Source organism: Bubalus bubalis, chromosome 9, assembly GCF_019923935.1.
Source record: "Bubalus bubalis isolate 160015118507 breed Murrah chromosome 9, NDDB_SH_1, whole genome shotgun sequence".
Classification (NCBI taxonomy): Eukaryota; Metazoa; Chordata; class Mammalia; order Artiodactyla; family Bovidae; genus Bubalus; species Bubalus bubalis.
Genome location: NC_059165.1, coordinates 105150043 through 105171251, shown reverse-complemented (window position 1 = coordinate 105171251; position 21209 = coordinate 105150043). Strand labels below are relative to the sequence as shown.

Here is a 21209-nt window from a genome sequence, read left to right as displayed (position 1 = left end):
CATTCTCCAACCTTCACACCCAGTGGAATTTGCCTGGGCAGGTCTGAGACAGGTTTAGGACCTCTCACTCCTCTCCTCTCATATCTGTCGGCTTCGGGGACGGGAATGTCTACCCTATGCTAGTCCCGCCACTGTACTTTGGAAGCACACAGCTTATCTGGTTCACAGCTGGAGGAAAATTTTGTCTCCAGAGGAACTGTACCTCAAGTCTCACCCATGTCTGTTTTAGATGATACTTAGCCTGCCAATCCAGGAGATGCAAGAGACGCACGTTTGATCCCTGGGTCGGGAAGATCCCCTGGAGTAGGAAACTGCAACCCACTCCAGTATTCTTGCTGGGATAATCCCATGGACAGAGGATCCTGGTGAGCTATACAGTCCACAGGGTTGCAAAGGGTCAGACACAACTGAGTAACAGAACACACACGTTGAAATATAATCTTTCTTTCTTTTTGCCTTTGGCCACACTGCACAGTACATGGGATTTTACTTCCCTGACCTGGGATCAAACCTGGGCCCCTGAAGTAGAAGTGTGGATTCTTAACTACTGGACCACTGGGGAAGTCCCTAGATGATATTTAAAGGAGATTTTGGACTTTGAGTTGATGCTGGAATGGGTTAGGACTTTGGGGGCTGCTGGGATTGATGCATTTTGCATGGGAGAAGGACATGGATTTGGGAGGTGGGCCAGAGGGTGGAGATTTATGGACTGAACTTTGTCCACTCAATATTCAACTGCTAAGACCCTAGCCCCCAATACGACTGTATTTGGAAATAGGGCCTTTAAAGATATAATTAAGATTAAATGAGGTCATAGGGGTGGGGCCCCCATCCTACAGGACTGGTATCCTTATAAGAAGGGCATATACAGGGGTATATGTGCATAGAGGGGTATATGCGCATATAGCAAAGGCTGTGTGAGGTCAAAATGAGAAGGCAGCCGCCTGCATGTCAAGGAGAGAGCCTCAGGAGAAACCAACCCTGCCAGCACCTGACCTTGGCCTTCCAGCCTCCAGAGATGCGAGAGAATACATGTGTGTGTTAGTCACTCAGTCATGTCTGACTCTTTATGACCCTGTGGACTGTAGCCTGCCAGGCTCCTCTGTCCATGGGATTTCCCAGGCAAGCATACTGGAGTGGGTTGCCATTTCTTTCTCCAGGGGATCTTCCCAACCCAGGGATTGAACCCAGGTCTCCTGCATTGCAGGCGGATTCTTTACTGTCTAAGCCATCAGGGAAGCCCCACGAGAAAATATACTTGTATTGTGTGAAACTCAGCTGCGGTGCTGCAAACGTACAGCGCTTCATCCTTTTTTTGTTTTGCTGAATAATATGCCATTGTATGGACGGACCACCATTTGTTTATCCATACATCAGTCAGTGGACATTTGGGTGGTTTCCACTTTTAGGCAACTGTGAATAATGCTGCTCTGAACACATGGGTACACGTCTTTGTGTGGATGTAGTTGTTTCTCCTGGGTGTGTAACTAGGGGTGGAATTGCTGGGTCATATGGTAACTCCATGTTTAACTGTTGCTGTTCCCAGCTGTCCCTTTAGAACTGCTTCCTTTACTTCAAGGGTCACTGTCCTCCTAACCCAACCCCTAGCCAGACTGAGGATCCCTCCCGTGTACCAGACTCTGAGTGTCCGCTGACAGGTCTGCATACAGTACAACCTAGGTAGGATTTTCCTATGCCCATCTCCTGCCAGGCTGTGGCTCCTTGAGGTCAGGGGTCAAAGGCCAGAGTCAGGAGCCAGATCTGACCCCCTTTGGTGTACCCAGGCCCTGGTGCTGGCCTGCTGTGGTAACACCTGCCTTACAAGCCCTGAACTTGGCTCTCCAGGGACCTGACCAGGTTTTGATCAACCCCTGAAATAGGAGAATCCTTGGCACATGAGAAATCTTTCAAACACAGGTCCAGTGGACGAGGAAAAGGAGCCTGGGGCTACAAACACTGGACTCCATGGCTGCCAAACCTCAGAAGACCCCAGGGCTGCAAAAACAATTCACGTGCACCTCAGAAGCCCAGCCCACTGCCTGCTCCCTCACTGTTGGTCTTCTTTACCAAATTATCGATGAAAATTAAAATGACGATACGCATTCCAGGAAATTTAGAGTGATCTAAACAGTGTGTTTCCATGGAGATCTTTTTTTTTTTCTTCTATAAAGTGGCTATTGATCCCTCTATGTTTTAGAGGGTTCCCAGGTCCTGGGGGCTTCCCAGCTGGTGCTAGTGGTAAAGAACCCACATTGCCAATGCAGGAGATGCAAGAGACGCAGGTTCAATCCCTGGGTTGGGAAGATCCCCTGGAGGAGGAAACGGCAACCCACTGCAGTATTGGAGAATCCCATGGATAGAGGAGCCTGGCAGGCTACAGTCCAAAGGGTCACAAAGAGTTGGACACAACTGAGCTTGCACGCATGGAGGTGGCTGGTGTGGGGGGTTCTGGGGTGCAGGAAGGGGAGCTGCCCTAACCCCACTGAGCACTGACCTGGATCTCTCGGGCATGGTAGAGGATGACCAGGCCCAGCAGGATGACCGTGGAGAGGCTGATGAGGCATTTGAGTGCAAATGAGTACAGGGACTCCTGGGCAAAGAGAGAGCAGAGGGCAGGAGAGACACTGGAGGCGGGCAGCCCTCCTGGCCCCCAACCCGGTCACTTCACTCAGGAATTGAAGCTCCGGTCCTTACTCCTTAGGCTTGGGCTCACAGCAAGGTGGCACTTCAGTTTATAAGGCCAGGCCTCACATGGGCACGGCACTTCATAGTTTATAAAACCAGGCCTCGAGCAGATGCAGCACTTTAGAGTTTACAGGCTGACTTGGCTCTCATCTCCCTCCGTCCTGGCATCCACTTGGGGACCCACAACCCAGCTCATAACCTGGCCCAGCTCGCCCTCGAAAGGGGCAAAGTTCTTTCCCTACTCCTCAAAGCAGCTCTTCTCTGGTGCTCCCCTGTCTCCTCCGGGCCTGACCCAAAAGCAGCCGCCTTCCCACCTTCAGTGAAAGCGCAGCCCCATGGGGCAAGGTGGAGGGAAGGGGCTGGAGACTTCGGGCCCCACCTGAGGCCTTCCTGCTGCCCCTATGGGGTGGAAACAACAGGAGGCCCTGGGTGCCCCCACCTTCCCACCTCCAGGGTCCCCTCAGCATCCCCTGCCCACCTCTCCTAGGGCCGATGTGGTCCCAGACCCCATGCCCAAGGGGGTCTCGGGGAGCCAAGTAGGACCAGCAGGGCCTCCCCGGGGTGCCAGGGGGAAGGGCCATGCCTACCTTGGTGTAGACCCCCCAGGACAGCTCCGTCTCTGTCACCATGACAACGATGCCGAACATGCCAAAGATTAGGGCATAGTCACTGAGGCGCTTCCGCTTCTCAAAGAGCGCCCGCCGGTGGCCCAGGCGGTGGCCAACACTGGGGGGCTTCCCTGAGCCCCTCTGTCTGACCGCCTCATCTTCTTCCTCATCTTCTTCCTCTTCCTGGTCCTGGGGCTGCCCCCGGGGGCTGCCAGGTGAGGGTTGTGCCGGGTCGCTTTTGGCCACCACCACCTGGATGCCTGGGCCATTTGGAGGCTGCGGGGGGTGGCCGGCCTCAGGGTCCAGAGGATCTCGGCCCAGGGCACCCAGCCCGCCACCTAGTGGCCGTCCCTCGCAGCCACTGTGTCTGTGGCTGTTCATGACTATGTGGGTGCTGGCGTTGGGCTTGCTGCCGGCCGCCTGGGGCCTGGCATGGCTCAGCAACCGGGCTCCCGCGCTGACCTGCAGGGCACAGGGAACATGGTCATGTCAGGGTCTGGCCAACTGACCAGATGGCTAGGGACCCCCACCCCAGAACATCCTGAGGCTGGAGAGGCCATGAACCCATTGCAGCTGACATGTGGACTGAGCGACCACCCCAGAAACCAAGCCAACCTATGGCCCTCCTTGGTTCATAACCTCCATATGGACTTCCCTGGGGTCTAGTGGTTAAGAATCCACCTCCCAATGCAGGGGATGTGGGTTCGATCCTGGTTGGGGAAACAAAGATCCCATACGCTGCAGGGCAACTAAGCCTGCGCGCTGCGACTACAGAGCCTACGCACTCTGGAGCCCACATGTCACAACTAGAAAGAAGTCTGCGGCCCACAACGAAGAGCCCACATGCCGCAACTAAGACCCAATGCAGCTAAAAATAAGTAAACAAATATAAAACAAAAACAAACCTCCCCGTGGCTCTCCAGCGCTATTGCATAAAAACTCCTCCGTGTGGCCAGGAGGCCGCTATCCCATCTTATCCTTCTCCCTTTCCCAGAGTCACCCCCTTTCAGCCACACTGATCTCCCCATCACCAGGTTCCAACAAGCTTGGTCCTGCTTCAGGGCCCTTGCACACTCTGAGGCACCTGTTGCACCTCTGCCTGGAACACCCTCCTGCCAGGCTTTTGCCCATTGACTTTTCTGTGCTTCCAAGTACCTAAAGCAATGGACGCTAAAAGCAATAAACACAGGCGACACTCAGGAAACACTTCTCAAAGCCTCAAGATGGAATTCTGCTGGCTGGTTCGCCTGGGAGGATTAGAGGCCACCTAAATAAGCCATCTGGAACTACCTTAAGGTGGTCTTACGGTAAGACCACTTTACCTTAGCTTACCTGTCTCCTGAGAAACCTGTATGCAGGTCAAGAAGCAACAGTTAGAACCGGAGGACTGGTTCAAAACTGGGAGAGAATTGTCAAGGCTGTATATTGTCACCGGGCTTATTTAACTTATATGCAGAGTACATGAGAAAAGTTGGACTGGATGACTCTTAAACTGGAATCAAGATTGCCGGGAGAAATATTGACAACCTCAGATATGCAGATGATACCACTCTAATGGCAGAGAGTGAAGAAGAACTAAAGAGCCTCTTGATGAAAGTGAAAGAGGAGAGTGAAAAAGCTGACTTGAAACTCAACATTCAAAAAACTAAGATCATGGCATCTGGTCCCATCACTTCAAGGCAAATAGGAGGGGAAAATGTGTAAACAGTGACAGATTTTATTAATATTTTCTTGGGCTCCAAAAGCACTGTGAATGGTGACTGAATCCACGAAATTAAGACACTTATCCTTGGAAGGAAAGCTATGACAAACCAAGACAGTGTATTAAAAAGCAGAGACATTACTCTGCTGACAAATGTTCATATAGTCAAAGCTATGGTTTTTCCAGTAGTCATGTAGGGATATGAGAGTTGGACCATAAAGAAGGCTGAGCATTGAAGAACTGATGCTTTTGAGTTGTGGGGCTGGAGAAGACTCTTGAGAGTCTCTTTGACAGCAAGGAGATCAAACCAGTCAATTGTAAAGGAAATCAGTCCCGAATATTCATTGGAAGGACTGATGCTGAAGCTGAAGGTCCAATACCTTGGTCACCTGATGAGAAGAGTCAACTCATTGGAAAAGACCCTGATGCTAGGAAAGATTGAAGGCAGGAGGAGACGCAGGGGCAACAGAGGATGAAATGGTTGGATGGCATCACTGACCCAATGGACATGAGTTTAGAAAAACTCCAGGGGATAGTGGAGGACAGGGAAGCCTGGCGTGCTGCAGTCCATGCAGTTGCAGAGAGTTGGATACGACTTAGCAACTGAACAACCAGCAGTGAGCCGTCAGGAGACGGTTCTGACCCAGACTTGACTCCTGACTTCTGGAATCTTGGACAAATTAATCTCACTCTACTGAGCCTCCAATTCCCCACCACCACCACATAGAGTTGTCCAAAGGCCTGAACATACTTACACAGTCAAAGGGTATGGCCAGGGAGATATTAGGGACCGTGACTATGGCTATGAGACCCTCAGCTCCCTCCTGCCTGGATTCCAGGACCAAAGGAACAATCCAGGGTTTAATTCTAAGATCCCAGAATTGAGGAATGCCCTGGCAGTCCAGTGGTTAGGAATCCGTGCTTTCACAGCTGAGGGCCTGGGTTCAATCCCTGGTCAGGGAACTATAACCCCACAAGCCAAGGTGTGGCTAAAAACAAAGACATAAAATTTAAAAAGAAAAAGATCCCAGGAAACCCCCTGGGGGTCCGGGAGTTAGGGCTCTGTGGTCTCACTGCTGAGGAACGGGTTCAATCCCTGGCTGGGGAACTAAAAACCCTATAAGCCATGCGATGCAGCCAAAAAACAAGAAGACCCCAGAACTGATTCTACAGCACCTTGGTCTGTCCTGTGACCTTGGGCCAGACTCAGTTTCCCCACAAAGGAAACTGGCTACCGAGAAGCAGACAGGCTGATATGCTCTGATATCCTCAGATTCTGCGCCTGCCTGGGGCCAGGTCCCGCGTGTCACGTGCGGGAGCAAGGACCTTGAAGACGGTGACATGCACAGGATGAGCCTGCCTGGAGTCCAATCTTGCCAGACCCTGCACTGCTCACCCACTCCAGCCCACTCTCTCACTCCTCACCCCCACAGGCACCCCCAGCTGCCACCACAGCCTGTGTTTACTGAACACCCACTACATGCCAGGCTCTGTCCTTCATGCAGAGTTTTCTCCTTAATTCTCACAACATCCCCAAAAAAGGGGTCCTAGGATTTGGCCTGTTGTACAAATGGGGAAACTGAGGCACCAGTTTCCCTTCACTGTGCAGTGAAGGATCCGTCTCCTTACAAGGCAGATTCTGCATCAGTATTCTGCCACCAGGCGGCAGTGGGCTGTGGGTCCAGTGTTGTCCTCTTGGAAAAGGCTAAGCTGGCATGTGCTGGGGCTCAGGAGAGGGGGCTGCGTGCAGAGACAAGACACCTCCGTGGCCCTGAAACCACATTCCTGGGGGTGAGAGACTCAGACAATGTCACACTAAGACACACCACAATGAGCAAGGTTGCCAGGCGAGACACGGGTGACCTTGGCCAGGGCACCAACCACCGCACGCACTGCAGGACTACCTGTGTCCATGTCCACCCCGCCCCCAGACAGCGTCTGTCCCACTCACTACATGTCCCCAGACGAGGGTGCCAGCACACAGGAAGAACACAAGAAACATGAGTCTTAGGACACGTCCCACTTCCATCCATCCTACCAACCAGGCTGTGGCCACCTGTGGCCTGACGCTTCACAGTTTATAAGAGCTGGCCCCCCGTGGGCCCAGGACATTACAGTTTGTATGGACTGATCGCCTGCAGGCCCACCACTTCACAGTTTATAAGGCTGATCTTGGCCCTGATCTCTCTCTTTGTCTTCACAAGCAGTCAGGCGCCACTTTCTTCTGGGGCTACGGTCCCTGCTTGCCACCTGAACGGCTGTGAGCTGCTAGGTGGGACTAAGAGCCTGCCCCCGGGACACACACCGCAGCCCCAGCCCTGCTCTGCCCCAAGAGACAAGGAAACCCAGTCAGTCCTCCCAGCTTCCCTCCTGAAGGTGCAAAAGGGTCCCTGCCCAGGGCTTGGGGAGAGCAGGCAGGAGAGGGGATGGCCTGGCAGACGGGACCGGGAAGGGGTGGGGGCGCTGCAAACGACCTTCTGAAACGCACCGATGAAGATGCAATTTGGGGATGTGACTCAGCCACCTAACACACAGGCCAAATTCAGCCACACGGCGGCCATGCTCCTCCTTGCCTGGCAGCCGCGTCCTGACATGCCCTGGGCAGAGAGGGAGTGGGGTGGGGCATGCGGATAGGCAGCAGGTGACTTCCGGGAGGGCGGAGGCCTGTAGGACCTTCCTAGGGCCCATCACGTTAATGCGGTTATTTGTTATTTAGTCGCCCAATTGTGTCTCTTTTGCGATCCCATGGACTGTAGCCCACCAGGCTCCGTACATGGGGTTTTCCAGGCGGACCAAGACCTTGGTCAGAATTACTGTATTTAATCCCTATGGCTATTCAGCGAGGCAGGTGGCATTCTTACTCACATTTTACAGATGGGATATGAGACTCAGAGAGGTTCAGCACGTTGCCTGAGGTCACACAGCCAGGAAGGGCTAAGTTAGTGCAGTCTGGGGGTGGCAGGATCTGTCTGGATCCCTCTTGACCAGCGACTATTTGGAAAAGGAGTCAGTCTGGCACAACCCTTGAGGGACCACAGAACTCAGGGCACAGGAGTGGTGGCTGTCTGACACCTCCCACGACCTCATAGGAAGCGGAAGGACAGAGAGGCCTGGCTGAGATCTCACGGAAAAAGGGGCCAGCCCATAATCTAAAGACTGGGTGGGACCAGAGGGCCTTGGGTACAAGAGACCCCACTCATCCCCAGGTTCACCTTCCCCTCCCTCATTGCAACCTGGCCCTAAAGGTGGGGTCCCCGGGATCCTCAGAGTTTCCCCAAAGAACCAGAAACTCCTATAAAACCCCAGCCAAGGTTTCGATGTCCACGAAAGGGTGTGTTTTTCTGGGTGAAGGCCCCAAGTTCTTCAAGGACTTCTAAAAAGGGAGAAACACCCTGTGCTGTATTTGGTTTTGAAGGTTCTTGGAATTGCTAAAATTGTCTCATATGTCTGGGGCACAAGACCTCTGTTCCCTGAATGCTGGGGTAAGGAGATGAGCAGACCCTGCCTTCTGTACCATTTCAAGAGATACTGTGGGAAACCTGTAGGCCAAGTGGGGCAGGGGGAGCCCAGGAAGGCTCTTGAAGTAGGGAAGAAAGTGTGCAGGCAGCAGGGACCAAGGAGGCCAGCTCCTCTGAACTTTCCCACCCAACAGGAAGAGAAAGAAAATGACCAGACAGCAAAGGCCCTCGAGTGAGCTCTTTTACAAATGATGGGTTGATTACAGAGGGACCTTTGGGTGTTCAGCCAGGACTAGGTCACTGCCACTTCCTCAGCTACTTCTTTAGTAACGGGGCATCTTAGTGCCAACCCAGCAGGGTCGGTGACCAGAAAGAAATGAGATCTCACATGGAAAATGCCTAGCACACAGTCATGGGTACGCTGTGGTGCCACTGCCCAACACTGCAATCTGTCCTTCAGAGCTGGACCAGGAGAAAGTACCCCCCTGCCCATTACGCTCAAAGGCAGAGCCTCCCTGGGGCAAAACGCCCACCTCACTGCTCCCAGGAACTGTGGATAGAGCGGCACATGGCAGAATCTCGTAGGTTTTGTGGGCAAGTTGTGGGCTGTGTGTCCCTGCGGAGGGTAGGGAAGGACCCCAAGACACTCCTCCACCATCACTCTTCAGGCCCTAGCTCTGCCAGGCGGACAGGATCCATTTGTCCTCCCACCCTCTGGGCTGTTGGAGAGTGGGTGCAGCAAGTCGTTGGCTGACTGCCCCATCCCTTAGGCATTCCGCCCTTCACCACTCATCAGGGTGCAGTTAGCCTGCCCTAGCCTGCTCTCCCCAGTGCCCTCCACTCCATCAGCATCTCTGGCGCACCCCCAGCCTCCAGCACTCACATCTGAGGCCCCACCCTCCAGGACAGCCAGAACAGTGCGCTGTGCTGGGTACCCGACCTCTGTCCTGGGAGAGCTAGGGGACCAGTTTTACGAACCCTGCCATGCTGCCCCTAACGGCTGGACACAAGGGCCAGTGGTGAGGGTCTCGTTCCTCCCACCCCCAAGTCAGTCCTGGGTCACTGCCTCCACCCCGAGAGCTCCCCCACCGGATCCATGGAGTTTGGACACTCACTGCTCTGCCCCCGCCAAAGTGAACCCAGTACCCTCCCCCTCCAGGATGGGGATCCGTGAATCGACTCACTCGGGCGGTGCACATACACACATTCCCCCACTGCGATGTCCTCTCGGTTGCGGACCCCACGGAAATCCTCCCTCCTGGCCGCTCCCCCAAACAGCATCTCACTCCGGGACATGTCTCTCTGGGTACCCCTGCCCATACCACTCAGTACCTGCGGGACGCGGCTCTGGAGGGCGGACGAGGCTGGAAGGGAGAGGGACCCACGCGGCCACGGACCCCCAGGTCGGGGCCGGGGCCGGGGCCGGGGTTGCGGACGGGGCGGGCAGCAGCGGGCGGGCGCGAGGCCCCGGGGCGGTGGGGCCGGGGGCAGCGGCAGAGCTCGCATCCCCCGCCGCCCTGTACACGGGCCCGGCCGGGGGGTGCGAGCTCCCGCCCGGGCCGGGAGAGGAGGGGGCGGTGCGACGCCAGCGGCGCGGCCGATTGGCCGAGCCCGGGTTGGCACCGCCCCCGGCGACCCCGCAAGCCCCGCCTCCATTTAAAGATCCCTCATTCCCCGGTGCCCCCTTCGCCCCCCAGAGCGCGGCTGGTCCTCAAACTCACCCTCCTGACCCGCGCGTTGGAGAGGACCACGGCGAAGCGAAACTCCCGTCCTCGATCGTCTTTGAGAACTCCTAACTACCCGTTTTCCAAAATCAGGTCCCCAAACCAGCCACCTCTCAACATTTGCGCACCTGGGGGCTGATCACAGCACGCACTTGCAGAGGTGACAACTTTGCAAAGTGACTGGCCACCTCCCTCCTGAAATGACCTCGTCAAACTTCCGCTGTGTGTGTGTGGTGGGGGCGGGGGTCTTGGGGTGGCGAAACAAGATGATGGCAAGTAGAACGTGCCTTGGAGCTGGGTGTGGGGGCTTTCAGGGCTGGGGGTGGGGGGTGCTTGCTGGGGCAAAGGCCATCTTCTTTGAGAGGAGAATATCCATCCACTCAGATTTAGCCTCCTCCCCCAGTCCTAAACTCCCCAAACCAATGCCAGGATGGCAGGCCAACAGGAGATTATTTTTTGGTTCCCCAAATGGTGCTCCTTTCCCCGGGTAATGAGGATGACCTTGGGCAACACAGATTCTATGTTCATGGACACTCAGAGGAGCCTTGGGGACTGGAAGGTGGAGAGCCCTTACCTCCTCCATTTTCAGGCAGCCTCACCCTACCCCCACCCTGTCAGCTGGGTGGCTGAACCTGGCTCTGTCCTCCCCGGCCTGAGGGCTCCTGGGGGCAGCAGTTCCCCTGTCTCTTTTCCAACCCCATCTATTTTCCTCCTGGCCCTGAGCTTTGGGCCAGGTCAGAAACATCTGACTGCTCATCACTGCCTTGGGGCAGCTGTCTGTTCTTTCTGTGGTGCCCAGAAAATAGCTGGGCTGAATGAATGAGTGGCCTGGGAAGGGGTAGTCTCATGGGTCAGTGATGGTGGTGAGACGGTGAGCGGAGCCAGGTGATGGGTGGGGGGTCAGCAGATGGGACTCCTGGTCCCTCATCTCCAGAGCCTGTCCTTTATCCCAGCCTGCTGGGAGCACCCTAAGGAAGGCCTAGCCATGATCTATGCTAGTTGGGAAGTGGAGGCCTGGGGACCCCCGATGCCCTGTTGTGTCCATAGGGGCTCCAGGAGTAGGGTTTGGGAACCGTAAGGGGATGCATTCTCAAACATGCTTCATCTTGCATCCCTCCATCCACTTACCAGCCCCCCTTTCCAGGCCTCCTCAGACTCCCTTCAGCTCACTCCAGGCCTTTGCACTTGCCGTTCCCTTGCCTGAGACACTGGGCCCTCTTTCTAAAGCACAACAGTGATGGAACCACCCACATCTCCCTCGGGGTCTGGCACACATCCCTGTGTCGCATTCAATGCCCTGGCCCCTGACAGCCTGTGCCTGCCCCCGTATGGGTCCTTGCCCCACAAAAAGCATTCTCGTCGTGCCTACGGATTCACCCAGGCTTGCACAGACTGCTGTCATGCCCCTGCAGCACTGTGCGTGTGTGCTGAGTCGTGTCCGACTCTTCTGTCATCCCCCAGACTGTAGAGCACCAGGATCCTCTGTCCATGGGATTCTCCAGGCAAGAATACTGCAGTAGGTTGCCATTTCCTACTCCAGGGGATCTTCCCCACCCAGGGACCAAACCCGTGTCTCTTGCACTGGCAGGTGGGTTCTTACCACTGCGCCATCTGGGAAGCCGCTGCAGTATCCAATGCATTCTGAATTCAAGTCCACTGTATAAACATCCAGAAATTCACAAGAGCATCGACCGCAGGCTGCAGAGGCCCGTCCACTCCTCCCATCCTACCAGACCCTGCAGGCTCCGTATTTACCATCTCTCTCTCTCTCTAGAAAGATCCCTTTCTCTCCTTTGGGCTCACATGCCCCAAGAGATCAGGAAATTCCTTCACGGAGCTGCATTTAGGACAATCTGGTGACCCATCACCTTCTGCCCAAGTTGGCCCTGTTGTCTGCTTGAATCTCATCCCTCTGAGACAAGGCTGGCATTGGTGGACAGAGGTCAGAGGTGAATAAAGGTAGTGCCCTGGGCTTCCCAGGTGACACTAGTGGTAAAGAACCCGCCTGGCAATGCCGGAGACATAAGACGCACGTTCAGCCCCTGGGCCAGCCCCGGAGGAGGGCATGGCAGCCCACTCCAGTATTCTTGCCTAGAGAATCCCATGGACAGAGAGCCTGGCAGGCTACAGTCCAGGGTGTGGGGGGGCAGTCACAAAGAGTCAGACACAACTGAAGCAACTTAGCACACACGGAGTGGGATATATCTGAGTTTCCATTCCAGAGCCTCTCAGCAGCCCACAGTTAGCTGGAAGGGACTCAAAGAGCACGCACATGAACTTCAGCTGGGAGACCCTCAGGACTCAGGCCCCAGGAAATGACCTACAGACTGGTGACGGGGTAGAGGCTAAACATGAACCCTCTCCTCCAGGGCCCTGAGGGCTGGATCACAAGTTCAGGGCAGTGGCTGTGGGTCTGGGTGCAGACCTGGAGAACCTCACAGGAAGTGAAGCACCCAGAGAGGCAGTGGCCTGAGCTGGGGCAGACTGGCCACCTCTCCCTCCTACCCCCAAGCTGCAAATTCACAGAAGTCTCAGACCCATCCTGGGTCTAACCAAAGACTGCCTCAAAGGAGGCGGGACCCTGAATCCCCTGTGAGTGTGGGAATAGCAGAGTGGGGAAGGTATTCACTCACTCTCATTCATTCATTTATCCACACATTCATTCATTCATTCACACACCCACCGAGTTTCTTCTCCAAGTGTGGTGCTGAGGATGCAGTCTGAGACAGGTATAAATCTTCCCCTCTTGGAGTTGATCTTCTCGAGGAAGGGAACAACTTTTACTAGTAAAGGACTAGTAAGGCTTCCACACAAAAGCATGGGAGGGACTTCCCTGGTGGTCTGATGGTTAAGACTTCAAGCTCCCAGTGCAGGGGACCAGGGTTCGATCTCTGGTCAGGGAACTAGATTCACACACCACAACTAAAAGACCCTGCATGCCCTAATTAAACATTCTGCATGCTGCAGTGAAGACTGAAGATCCCATGTGCTACACCTAAGACCCAGCACAGCCAAATAAATTAACTTAAAAAAAAGAAAAATAGCTTAAAAAAAAAAAAAGCATTGGCAAAGAATCCAGTGAAGTTGAGAAAACGAGAACGGAGGTGGGAGCCTTTAACTAGGGTGTTCTGGGGTGGCCTCTTGGAAGAAGGAACATTTGAAGGCGGGCCAAGAAGCCAGCCCTAGAAAAGCTGGAGAAGGGTACACCCAGAGGAAGGCACTGCAAGGGCAAAGGCATTGAGGCGAGCCTACTGAGAAGGATGTGATGGAGGAAGAGAAGGGAGACCGGTGGGGCTAGAGTGAAGGAGTAAGTGGGGTGGGGTGGGGTCACAGAGGCAAGCAGGGGTCCCACTCTCGGGGCCGTGTGCAGGACTCTGAGCAGAGCAGAAGTCATGAAGGGTTTATCCCTCTAGTGTCCTGGCAACTGTGGGGGTTGGGGGAGGAAGGCATTCCAGAGGGTTTGTTCCTGGGCTTTTCAGTATTCAGGGACCCCCCACCCCAGAAGCTTCATTCATTCTGTCAGCATTTACTGAGCACCTCCTATCTTCAGGGCTACTGTGATGATGAAGACACACAAAATCCCCCAAACGCAGGGTTTCAGGCCAGTGGGCAAGATAAGATATTGAATCAATCAATAAATATATCTGGCACTTGCAGATGGCTCACAGGGGAAACGAGGCCAGGGAGGGGTGGGAAGGGACTGCGCCTGGCCTCCTCTGTTACTTACCACGGGGCAGCCCACCAAGGAGCCCTCGGTCCCTACTCTGCAGGAGGAGATAGGAGCCTGGGGGTGGCACGCAGGCAGAGAAGCCTCTGTTATTAGCACAGAGTTCCCGTGAGCAGCAGGGAGACCCTCCATACCCACCAGGGGATCTGCCCTGGGGCTGTCTTGCTCATTCAGCTGGTAGCTGCATCCTTGCTCCAGACTCTAGCCTGCCCTCCTGCCCTTGCCACTCTCGGGCTCGAAGGCTCCAGACTAACTCTTCCTCCCCAGAGTCCCCCACATCTGACAGACAAGTCCATGATCACTTCTGAATTCATTCCAGCCCACCCCTCTGTCCCCATCCCTACAGCCCCTGCCTCGGCACAAGGCTTGATTCTGAAGTATGAAGTGTGTGGCTCTTCTGATTTGAACAGTATCCCTCCCCCTAATTCCAGCTCATCCAGGACGTCAGAACAGGACCTTATTTGATCGCATTGTTGGTCTTTGCAGATGTAGTTAAATTAAGATGATGTCTTAATTTTATTGGCTCAGACAATAAAGAATCTGCCTGCAATGGGGGAGCCCCGGGTTCAATTCCTGGGTCGGGAAGATCCTCCTGGAGAAGGGAATGGCTACCCACTCCAGTATTCTTGCCTGGAGAATTCCATGAACAGAGGAGCCTGGTGGGCTACATTAGTTCATGGGGTTGCAAAGAACTGGACATGACTGAGCGACTAACACTTTTCACTTTCACATACTGCATTAGGGTGGGCGCCAATCTGGTGGGCACTAATAAGACTGGTGTTCTTATAAGACCACATGAAGATACAGACACGCACACAGGGCAGAAGGCTACGTGAAGACAGAGATTGGAGTGAGACAGCCACAATCGATGGGATATCTGGAGCCACCAGAGGCTGGAAGAGACCTCTCCGGGAGCCTCCAGAGGGAATGTGGCCCTACCATGCCTGGATTTCAGACCGCTGGCCTCCAAAATGCGACAGAATACATTTCTGTGGTTTTAAGCCAACCGTGGTTGTAGACATTTGTTATGGCTGCCCAAAAAAACTCTTACCATAGTCATGGACAAGGGGCCGTCCCTCTCTGAGCCTGTTTCCTGAACAGGGCATGAGGACCCTCCAAGGGCAAGGGGAGGAGTTAGGGCGCTAATCCCAATTAAATGTGCCACAAACACTGAGACGGCTGACTGGATGTTCCCCATTGCTATTGGCCTGATCATGACCTGGCCTTTTTTTTTTGCGGGGGGGTACACCTCACAGCATGCAGGATCTTAGTTCTCAACCATGGCTCAAACCTGTCCCCCTGCAGTGGAAGCTCATAGTCTTAACCACTGGATGACCAGGGAAGTCCTGATCTGGACCATTTCAAAAGCTCCTTCCTGGCCCCTTGGGCTCCAGCCCAGTCTCTGCCAGGTCCCAGAAGGGATCTTTGCTTGCTAAAATATGATCATGCTGCTGCTAATTCTGAGTGCTCAGCGGTTCCATGTGGCCCTCACAGCATCTGTATGATTAGATCCCCAGCATGGCTCCAGCTGGCCACTGGCAAACTCCCTTCAAGACCCAACTCAGGGATTCTCCTGGTAGTCCAGTGCTGGGAAAGACTGAGGGCAGGAGGAGAAGGGGCAACAGAGGATGAGCTGGTTGGATGGCATCATGGACTCAGTGGACATGAGTTTGAGCAAACTCCAGGAGCTAGCGAAGGACAGGCAAGCCTGGCATGGTGCAGTCCACTGGGTTGCAAAGAGTCAGACCTGACTGAGCGACCGAACAATAACAGGGACTCCCCTGGTGGTCCGGGGGCTAAGACTCCTCGATCCTACTGCAGGGGGCCCGAGTTTGATCTCTGGTCAGGGAACTAGATCCCACAGGCTGCAACTACGGGTTTGCATGCCACAACAAAGAACAACAATCCCAAGTGCCAAAACTAAGACCTGCCACAGACAAATAAATTAAAAAAAAAAAAAAAAAAAAGACCAGCTCAAAGAGCAAGCACACCTCCTCCAGGATGCCTTCCTAGAGTTCCCCCAGGCACAATGAATCCCTCCTTCCCTCCCCGTGGCCTCTCAGCATCAGGCAGAAAATTGGCCCCAAAGAGTTAATCCTCCATGCCCAGTTCAGTCCAGAATCTGCCCACTTTTTTGCATCCCTGCAGCCCCAACCTGGTCCCAGCCGAACTGACTACTCAGATGCCCCGTTGGCCTCCCTTCTGGCCTTCTATCACTTCCACTCCTGCCCCAGGAGTCCCTGTTCTCCACGGCAGCCACAGGGGCTTTTGAAAATCATAAATCATAATATATCTCTCCCCAGCTCACACATCGTCCACAGTTCCCCACTGTTCTGCTGTCCACTCCTTCGCCACAGCCCCTGCCTGCAGAAACCCCCACTCTCCTCCTCCTCCTCTCTCCCGCTTGCTTATTCTGTTCCAGCCACACCAGTCTCCTGACTTTCCTCAAACATGCCAAGCTCGTTTCTGCCTCAGGACCTTTGCACGTGCTGTTCCCTCCACCTGGTATGCTGCTCTTGCCTGACTGGCTACACCTCTTCTCTGGTGTCTCAGCTCATGGTCAGCTCCCTGGAGAGGCCCAACTACGGAAGCCTCTCCTACCCCTCAGTCATTCTCTAACACATCTCTGTGTTTTATTTTCCTCACTGTGTTCCCAGTGCCCAGCCCTGGGCCTGGCATACCATAACTGCTTAGTCTTTGTCAACTGATGACCCCACACATTTGACACTGGCACCTGGTCCCCTCCATACCAGCAGCTCACTGCCAAGCCCAGAATGTCAGTCAATATTCATAGGAGAAAAACGATCAGAGGAGCTGCTCCCTGAGGGTTGTCTCTAGGGAGTGAGCTCACAGGATCTGGGTGGTGGAAACTACGGGGGGTTTTAGAGCTACTCCAACTCAGTTCAACTCCCTCCTTCTGGCTGTGTGACTCTGGGTGGATCACTCAGCCTCTCTGAGCAGATTCCCAGCCACAACTGAACTGAGAAAGTGGACAGTGACTCTCCAGAGGGGACTCTAGAACACACGGTCATGACAGTAATTATTATTATTATATTAGTAGTATTATTTCAAAGGTTGGCACTTTGAAGTCACCATTTTTTCTATCCAACTCCTGGCCCACCCCCCTACTCCCAAAGGTGACCTGAGTTTGCGATTCACTCACCCTGGAGTGCAGGGGTCTTCCTGATGAGACACGATGAAAGGAGCTGTCTGCTTTAGTCCTACTGGGCTACCACTTGGCTGGCAGAGGGCTGTGACCACTTTTCTTCCCCCCCCCCCACCCTTAAGGACCAGACATGGGTTGTGGGGTGGAGCCAGGATCCCAGGAGGCTCCCAGACTGGGTCTTTAGAACAGATCTGTGCTCTGACAAGCTGAGTTTTACCATGTAAGTTTCAGGGAAACCTGTAATCAGGAGTGGCACCGTCTGTCCAGGTGGGGGCCTGTTTCCTTCTGTGGACCCCTTTTTGAACCCCTGTAGATACACCCCCAACACTAGACCCCCCTCCCTGGAGGCCCCCCTCCTTCCCCTGACACCCTTTGCCTGTGCTGGTCCCTATCTTCCTCTCCCGTGCCCCCCCCCCACCCCCACCAATTCCTTCACCACAGGAAGAGTTGGGTGGGTGAGGCTGGCATGGGCTCGTGTGAGGATAAAGGAGTCAAGGAATCCCCAGCTTGACCAGTTTTATTCTTGGCTGCCCCTTAATTCTCCCAGGTCTGCAGCTGTCCTGGGGACTGAGGCTCCCTCACGGAGTTCGCTGTCTCCAGAAGCCCCCTGTGAGCACAGTACCCTCATCCCGCCCTGGAGGAGAGGGCAGAAGGGGACACATGATGGTCCCATGGTGCCGCAGGGTTGGGGGAGACCTCAGAACAGGACTGAAGGGAAAACTCAGCCAGCCGTGAACATCACAGCCGCCCTTTCTTTTGCCAGAGGTCTGGGGTGGGGGCTCATGGCCAGGTTCATGGCTCTGGTGCTGCCTGATCTAGCCAGGGGACCTTTTGAAGTTGACCCTGGCCCTTCGGAGGGCAGGGAATTGTAGAAAGTCAATAGCGGGTGAGTGATCAGAGTGGAAATTATTCTATAGGCTCACAATGCTTGGCTTGCCCATCTGGAATTCCCCCCACCCCAAAGGGTTTCCTTCCAGGTCTTGGGCTGGCTTGGGGAGTGGGGCTAGGAGGCATGAGAGACCTGGAAGCCAAAAGGAAGGAGCCAGGTCGGGGGTGTGGGGTGGGGAGGTGTGGGGTTCTCCATTCAGTCCCATGGGGCCTCTGGCAGGGCAGAGAGATTGGGGAGAATGACAGAAACCCTCCTCCCTTTCCTGGGCCCCCAGAGAGGGCCCTCACACCTGTGGTTAAACGCAGGGAGTGGAGGACCCTAGAGCTGACACCACCCGCTGGCTTCTAAGGTTAGTGAGCCATAAACCCCCCGCTCTGCTCCTGCCCAGCTGCGTGACCTTGGCTAAGTGCTAACCCTCTCTGGGCCTCTCTCCCTGTCCGTGGGGGTGGGGGTCAGAGAAGAAGAGAGAAGAGCCGCGAGCTCCAAAGAGCAGGCGCTCAAACGCACAGTAGGCTGGCAGGTGGGGGTTTCCTTCTACTCCGCAGCAAGGCCGGCCGGGGAATCCCGGCCACAGACTGGGAGAGAAAGACCCGAGGGGAGGAGGGAGGAAGTGGGGAGGGGGCAGTGGGACCAGTCCTCCCCCTTCTCAGCACACTGAGGGCCGCGCGGGAGGGTCCGCATGTCTCCACCCTCACCTCCGTGGGAGGATGTCTCCGCATCCCAAATTCCGGGAGCGGAAGCCCCCTTCTCCAGGGCTGGGGGCCCTGGAGCTGACTCGGGGCTTGGTGTTGAGTGGGGAGAGGGATGCAAAGGGGTTTCCTTCCTTTCCGCAGCTCCCGCTTTGAATTCTCAGAGTCGGGCAAACCCTGACCGAGACTCCCACCGGGGAGACGGCGAGCGCCGCGGAGACCTCCACCCTGTAACCCACCCCTCTACTGCCTACTCACCGGCCGGAGTCGGCCGCGGCAGCTGGAGCCCCAGCGCCTGGCCCGAGCGCGAAGACAAGTGCCGGGCCGGGCAAGGGCGTGTGAGCCGGGAGGGAGTGTGCGCGCCGCCGCAGAGCTGACCCCCTCCCCGCCGTTCCGGGCCCCGCCCCGCCGCCCGGGGAGGGGGCGCCGACCGCGCCGAGGGAGAGGCAACCGGCGGCTGCCACCGCGCGCCCCCCTCCCCCGCCACGCTGCTCTAGAAGTGGGGGGCGGGAATCCCCGTCTCGCGCAAGCCCCCTCCCCGCAGGGGCGTGCCAGCAAATCTCCGACCAGGTTCCAAGAGCCGAGAGGACCCTCTGCCGCCGCTGGCCCGCGGCACTCATTTTTTAGGTGGGGAAACTGAGACCTGGGGCGGGGGGAGCCCCTGGCCTGGGTCCAGCGACCCAGCAGCACAGAAGACAGCTGTCCCCGCCCTCCCCACCCCCGGGGACCGCTCCCGGGATCGGGGGAAGGAGCCGAGGCCAGGGCGACAGAGGAAGGTTATTAAGCGCCCCCCTCCACGAACCTTGAGTGGGACCCGGAGGCTCCAGGGGTAATCAGGCGTTTGGGGCAGCTGGTGATGCTGCCCGGGCTGGAAGGTCCCAGAGAGGGAGGGGAGACCCGGGATGTCCAGAAAACTAACCACAGTAAACTTCTCCGTATTACTGTTGCGTCGCGATACCCTGAAACCAGCCCTCTTAAATGCAGGATGCCGGGACCCCGCCGAACGTGAAAGGAAGAGGCCTGGATGGCAGGGTTTGTGAAGGTCACTGCCAAATGAGAACAATGCGGCTACCGAGGTTTGGGTCACTAGGGGATGGGGTATTGAGTCTAGGGCTCAGTCCTCCGATGACCTTGGCCCTGCGCAAGCCCCTCTCCGAATCTGTTTCCCGGAGTGTCTGGACTGGACAGTGCCCACCTCTGGGGTCCCTCCAGCTCTTGGGAATCTGTAGGGCTGCCGGCTACGTTTTGCTGGTCTCCTCCAACTTTCCCCTTACCTCCAGGAAGCGTGGCGCCCTCCCAAAGCCCACTATCTTCGCCCGCTGCCCCCGCAGCTCCGCCCGCCCCGTCTCTGAACACCCCCACCCACCTTCCACCTGGGCCTGGGGTGTGGGGAATTTCCTCTTGGGAGCCAGAAGGTTTCTACGAACCTACATCCCTTTTTTCGTTGTCTCTCCCCCCCCCCCCCCCCCGCCCTTTTCTTCCATTCATTCTAAAAATAGCCCTCTCTCTCCAACCCCCCGCCCTCCCCCTCCCCGGGCCGGGAGCGCCTCGCGAAAGGTACTGTGCTCCCGGGAGGGGTCCTGAGGCGGGGATCCCGCGGTGCGGGAGGGGCTGGGGGAGGCGGCTCGCGGAGGCGAATGGGGAGGGGAGGCGACTGGGAACGCTTTCTTCCCCCTTCCCATTATGTGTGTGTAAGCCGCGCTCAGAGGGAGCCGCCAGCGTGACCGTGCCCATGTGTGGAGGGAAAGAGAACAAAGCGGCGGGGGGCCTCCGGGGTCTGCATTGTGTGGGCAGAGAGGGGGAGGGCTGCGGGAACCGCGGGGACTCCACAGAGGAGGGGCCTCACCCAGCACTTCTCAGGGGTGACTTCCAGCCCGTGGGAGGATGCTAAGGCCCCTGTGAGGGAGAGTCCAGAGCTGGTGACAGGACACGCATTATTTGGGGGTGTCCCCCGCCCTTGAACCCCACCATTGCCCTGTAGAAGCCCCGGAACGCCCCTCAGTCCCGCAGCTCATGTATTCCCAGTGTCACCCCACTGTCCCTTTTCTGATGCAGCCACAGAATTCCATCATCAACCATGTGACTGGTCACGTCCTGCCCCACATTACCGGCCACCTCCTCCTTGAACCAAAACGATGATCCTCATTCCTCCCCCCTTGCAAGGCCCACGTGGTCTGGGCTAACCCCAGCTTTTCAGCTGTTACCCTGTCCAGCCTTGGGGCCTTTGCATCTGCTGCTCCTTCTGCCAGGATCACCCTTTCCCAGTTCTCCTCACCCCCTATTGTCTTTCAGAAGCCCGGTCCAGTGTCACCTCCTGCCTAGAGGCCTTCCTTATCTGGGCACATCAGCCTAGTTTGCTGTCCTCAATCCCTAGTGGAAGCGGTCGTGGGTTCACTTACTCACCTTTGGCTTCCCCAGAAATGGGGATGGGGAGAATGGGGGGTGCCCAGTGCCACCTGGGCCTGGCTGATGAGAGGAGAGGTCCAACTCTGACCTAAGACCACCCCAGAAGTTACCCAGCTCCAAATAAAGGGATGGCATCACCCTCTGCCCAGTGACCC

General features: G+C 55.9%; 1 protein-coding gene across 7 annotated transcripts in view; it reads right to left on the bottom strand.

The window, feature by feature from the left end:
* The window catches only part of KCNN1 (potassium calcium-activated channel subfamily N member 1), a 38614-nt gene extending 19554 nt beyond the window's left edge, over window positions 1-19060 (bottom strand). For 4 of the 7 annotated variants that reach the window (XM_044948319.2, XM_044948320.2, XR_006553567.2 and 1 more), the window contains exons 1-3: window positions 9786-10002; window positions 3273-3755; window positions 2495-2590 (exon numbers count right to left, since the gene is read on the bottom strand). In XM_044948319.2, the coding sequence (XP_044804254.1) occupies window positions 2495-2590; window positions 3273-3755; window positions 9786-9959 (753 nt within the window). In that variant the 5' untranslated portion in view covers window positions 9960-10002. Of the gene's footprint in view, window positions 1-2494; window positions 2591-3272; window positions 3756-9785; window positions 10003-18906 lie in introns of those variants that run through there. The other 3 variants (XM_025293835.3, XM_044948321.2, XM_044948322.2) reach the window with 2 other exon arrangements.
* Window positions 19061-21209: the final 2149 nt, after the last annotated feature.